This window comes from Ovis canadensis, chromosome 1 (assembly GCF_042477335.2).
Source record: "Ovis canadensis isolate MfBH-ARS-UI-01 breed Bighorn chromosome 1, ARS-UI_OviCan_v2, whole genome shotgun sequence".
Classification (NCBI taxonomy): Eukaryota; Metazoa; Chordata; class Mammalia; order Artiodactyla; family Bovidae; genus Ovis; species Ovis canadensis.
In genome coordinates this window covers 165,801,661-165,806,824 of record NC_091245.1, presented here as the reverse complement: position 1 = coordinate 165,806,824, position 5,164 = coordinate 165,801,661, and the positions used below count along the sequence as shown (strand labels likewise).

General features: G+C 38.3%; 1 protein-coding gene across 1 annotated transcript; it reads right to left on the bottom strand.

The window, feature by feature from the left end:
* Positions 1-3,825: 3,825 nt before the first annotated feature.
* LOC138430645 (olfactory receptor 5H2-like) lies at positions 3,826-4,837 on the bottom strand. Its single transcript, XM_069572674.1, has one exon. The coding sequence runs from the start codon at positions 4,823-4,825 to the stop codon at positions 3,896-3,898; it is 930 nt and encodes a 309-aa protein (XP_069428775.1). The 5' UTR covers positions 4,826-4,837; the 3' UTR covers positions 3,826-3,895.
* Positions 4,838-5,164: the final 327 nt, after the last annotated feature.

Sequence of the window (5,164 nt, the reverse complement as noted above, 5' to 3'; positions counted from 1 at the left end):
TACCACTCACTACTTTTGAATCTGTATTCCTCTGTGTTATCAAACAAACAAAGGAGTTACTGTGCTGATTGAGGTGATAGATGGCAAATACCAAGAGGAAACAGGACTGTTCCACAAAGATAGTAAGGAAGAGTAGATCTGGAATGCAAATGATACACTAGGGTGAAGCTTTCAGACTATTTTTATAGTTCTATTTAAGTAGGAGCCAGTAGATGTGTAGAAACTCCATTCTTCTTGTTCTCTAAATATCTTAATATTGTAAATTTTTTGCCACTGATTGTTTCAAAATAATGGGTTTATTTTTTATTAACTCACACTTTCTATAATCAAATATCATAGATTTTTGGCCTTATAACAAGGACATTTATTTTTTACATTCTGGAGGTTGGGAAGTCTGAGTCCAAGGGTCCAGCAAACACTGTACTGGTGAGAACTTGCTTTCTGGCTGGCAAACAGCTGCCTTCTCATATGGCCTTTCCTAGCTGAGTACACCTGTAGAGAAAGCTAGCTCTCTTGTCTCTCTCCCTTACTATAAGGGTACTAATCCCATCATGAAAAGCCTTACCCTTATGACCTCAGTTAGTCAGTTCAGTCACTCAGTCATGTCCAACTCTTTGCACCCTCATGAATTGCAGCACACCAGGCTTCCTTGTCCAGCACCAAATCCCAGAGCTTGCTCAAACTCATGTCCATTGAGTCTGTGATGCCATCAAACCATGTCATCCTCTGTCATCCCCTTCTCCTCCTGCCTTCAATCTTTCCCAGCATCAGGGTCTTTTCCAATGAGTCAGTTCTTCACATCAGGTGGCCAAAGTACTGGAGTTTCAGCTTCAGCATCAGTCCTACCAATGAATATTCAAGTCTGATTTCCTTTAGGATTGACTCGTTGGATCTCCTTGCATCTAAGGGACTCTCAAGAGTCTTTTCCAACACCACAGTTCAAAAGCATCAGTTTCTTGGTGCTCAGCTTTCTTTATAGTCCAACTGTCACATTCATACATGACTAATGGAAAACCATAGTTTGACTAGATGGACCTTTGTTGGCAAAGTAATGTCTCTGCTCTTTAATATGCTGTCTAGGTTGGTCATAGCTTTTCTTTCAGGGAGCAAGCATCTTTTAATTTCATGGCTGTACTCACCACCTGCAGTGATTTTGGAGCCCAAGAAAATAAAGTCTCTCACTGTTTCCACTATTTCCCCGTCTATTTGCCATGAAGTGATGGGACCAGATGCCATGATCTTAGTTTTCTGAATGTTGAATTTTAAGCCAGCTTTTCCACTCTCCTCTTTCACTTTCATCAAGAGGCTCTTTAGTTCTTCACTTTCTGTCATAAGGGTGGTGTCATCTGCATATCTGAGGTTATTGATATTTCTCCCGACAATCTTGATTCCAGCTTGTGCTTCATCCAGCCTGGCATTCTGCATGATGTACTTTGCATATAAGTTAAATAAGCAGGGTGACAATATATAGCCTTGACGTATTCCTTTCCAAATTTGGAACCAGGCTGTTGTTCCATGTCCAGTTCTAACTGTTGCTTCTTGATCTGCATACAGTTTTCTCAGGAGACAGGTCAGGTGGGCTGGTATTCCCATATCTTTCAGAATTTTCCACAGTTTATTGTGATCCATATACAGTCAAAGGCTTCAGCATAGTCAATGAAACAGAAACAGATGTTTTTCTGGAATTCTCTTGCTTTTTCTATGATCCAACAGATGTTGGTAATTTGATCTCTTATTCTTCTGCTTTTTCTAAATCCAGATTGAACATCTGGAAGTTCTTGGTTCGCATACTGTTCAAGCCCAGCTTGGAGAATTTTGAGCATTACTTTCCTAGCATGTGAGATGAGTGCAATCATATGGTAGTTTGACCATTTTTTGGCATTTCCTCTCTTTGGGACTGGAATAAAATGTGACCTTTTCCAGTCCTATGGCCACTACTGAGTTTTCCAAATTTGCTGGCATATTGAGTGCAGCAGTTTAACAGCATCATCATTTAGGATTTGAAGTAGCTTAACTGGAATTCCATCGCCTCCACTAGCTTTGTTCGTAGAGATGCTTCCTAAGGCCCATTTGATTTCACATTCCAGGATGTCTGCTCTAGGTGAGTGATCAGACCATCATGGTTATCTGTGTCATGAAGATCTTTTTTGTATAGTTCTTCTGTGTGTTCTTGCCACCTCTCTTAATATCTTTTGCTCTGTTAAGTCCATACCATTTCTGTCCTTTATTGAGCCCATCTTTGCATGAAATGTTCCCTTGGTATCTCTAATTTTCTTGAAGAGATCTCTAGTCTTTCCCATTCTATTGTTTTCCTCTATTTCTTTGCATTGATCACTGAGAAGGCTCTCTTGTCTCTCCTTGCTATTCTTTGGAATTCTGTAATCAAATGGATATATCTTTCCTTTTCTCCTTTGCCTTTCATTTCTCTTCTTTTCTCAGCTATTTGTAAGGCCTCCTCAGACAATCATTTTGCCTTTTTGCATTTCTTTTTCTTGGGAATGGTCTTGATCACTGTTTCCTGTACAATGTCATGAACCTTTGTCCATATTTTTTCAGGCACTCTGTCTATCAAATCTAATCCCTTGAGTCTGTTTCTCACTTCCACTGTATAATCATAAGGGATTTGACTTAGGTCATACCTGATTGGTCTCGTGGTTTTCCCTACTTCCTTCAATTAAAGTCTGAATTTTGAAACAAGGAGTTCATGATCTGAGCCTCATGATCTTACGACCTCATCTGAGACTAATTACCTGCCAAACGATCTACTCTAATACCACCATATTAAGGGGTTGGTGCTTCAACATACAAATTTGGGGGGAAACTGACATTCAACCCCTACAGTAGTCTGCACTTGTGTGCTCATTGTGTGCTCAGGACTCTTTGTGACCCTGTGGACTGTTCCACCTGACTCCTCTGTTCGTGGAATTTTCCAGGTAGGAATACTGGAGGGGGTTGCCATTTCCTCCTCTAGGGGATCTCCCTCGCCCAGGGATCTAACCCACATGTCTTGTGCCTCCTCTATTGGCAGGCAGATTCTTTGCCACTGTGCTAATTGACAGATTTCAAAGACTGAGACCATTTCCTTCCTATTCTGCGACTTGTTTCTTTCCCATGCCCATTTCAAATTAGGTCCTCAATTTAAACTGTTAGCTTTCTGACACAGTGAAGATTTTCAGACTACCCAATAACAAGCATAGCTAGAAGGGCCTTAGAAAGCATTATGGACAGTGAGAGGCAACTCACTCCTTTTTGGTCCTCATAGAAGCAGGCTGAGTTAAGAGAATCCTTCAATAGTGAAAGTCAGGTCAAAATCCTTGAATCCTTTCTCATGTTTTCTTCATTGCTTTCCCATTGTGTTTATAGTTCTGTGTCAAATGAAAGTTGAGTACACAAGAAATGAGCTCACTATTTCCTAAATAAAGTAGAATAGAAGACCTTTTGATGGTCAGCAGCATTCCTGGGATCTACCTCTGTTCACTCAAACACAACATGCTTACTGTGTGGAGTTATATGTAATATGAGTCTCCAGACTATATGATTGATTACAATCAAAGGCCTATATTTGAGTTCTTTTCAGAGGTACAGCACAATTTTAGTGCTTAATATATGTTTAGTAAATACACTTATAAAACCACAATGAAGAATATGCAAGCATGTAAAATATTTTCTTTTCTGCTTATTTTAGTATGATATGAATACTTGATTAAAATTTCCTGTGTGTTTAAATAATATATATAAATATTTAAAATCACTTATTAGGTACTAAAACCTTAAGTCATTAAAATAATAGAACAGTTATGAATCCAAAAAACTTCAAACATTAAACACAATTAAACATTTAATCTACATAATTTTATGCTGTTTTCATATAAGAGAACACATATTAGTATTAAATCTAAATGTTTCTTTTTAATATTTTTAGCAGTGAATATATGACTTTTTTATTTCTCAGGCTGTAGATAATGGGATTTAGGAAAGGAATTATGACAGTGTAAAACAGAGAGTCCATCATATCCTGATCATCTGCTTGTGTGGATCCAGGGCGCACATACATAAAAAGAAGAGGCCCATAGTATAAAGAGACAGATAGAAGGTGGGCCCCACAGGTGGAGAAGGCCTTCCTTATGCCTTGCACAGACTTCTTTTTTAAAATTGTGAAGAGAACTAGTGTATAAGAGATAAGAACAATAAGAATGGTGAACACCTGTATTGAACCAGAGAAAATAAATATCATCAGAACATTAATAGAAGGGTCAGTGCAAGAAATTTTAAACAAGGGCATGATGTCACAATAAAAGTGATGTATTATGTTGTCATTACAAAAGGTTAATCTGAATAAAAAGCCTGTATGAATTAAGGCATGAAAAAGGCCGCCAACAAATGATGAAACTAACATTCCCAAGCATAGTCTATGAGTCATAATTGCTGGATAAAGTAGTGGGTTGCATATGGCTAAATAACGATCGTACGACATCATTGCCAGCAGAAAACATTCCATAGTTGCACTGACTGCAAACGAAAAAAATTGCACCATGCATTCAGAGAGAGATATCCTCTTATTCTGGGTAATAATGTTGACTAGCATTTTGGGAGTCACTGTGGAGGATAACCAAATATCCACTAAGGCCAAATTCCCCAGGAATAAGTACATGGGAATTTGAAGATGAGGGTCGTTCCAGATGAGAGCAATCAGACAAAGGTTTCCCATGACAGTGATGAGGTATATCATCAAGAACAGCAGGAACAGGGGGGCTTGCCATCCTGGTTCATATGTAAGTCCTGTGAGGACAAACTCTGTCAGCTCTGTTGCATTTTTTGTTTCCATATCCTTAATAGACGGTCTCTGAAATACAGTGCAGTAGATGGAAAAAGGACAGTCACCAGTCATTAAAAAGAAAATTTCAGGAAGATAATAGAAATACAAACATACACTTTATTTTATTTACTCTTACTGAAATACATGAAATGTATTTGGTGGAAATTATTGTGCTGGGAAAAAAACAGCTATTACGTTGGCCAAAAATTTTGCTCAGTTTTTCTGTATGGTCTTATGGAAAAACCCAAACAAACTTTTTGACCAACCACCTAGTGTATCTCAAAATGTATATGAGAGTGAACAGACGTAGAATAGAGGAAAGACATTCTGAACATGAGCAAATTTATG

What these genes read in the sequence shown, in the direction of transcription:
- LOC138430645 (XM_069572674.1), bottom strand. Translation starts at nt 4,825, where the DNA reads ATGGAAACAAAAAATGCAACAGAGCTGACAGAGTTTGTCCTCACAGGA.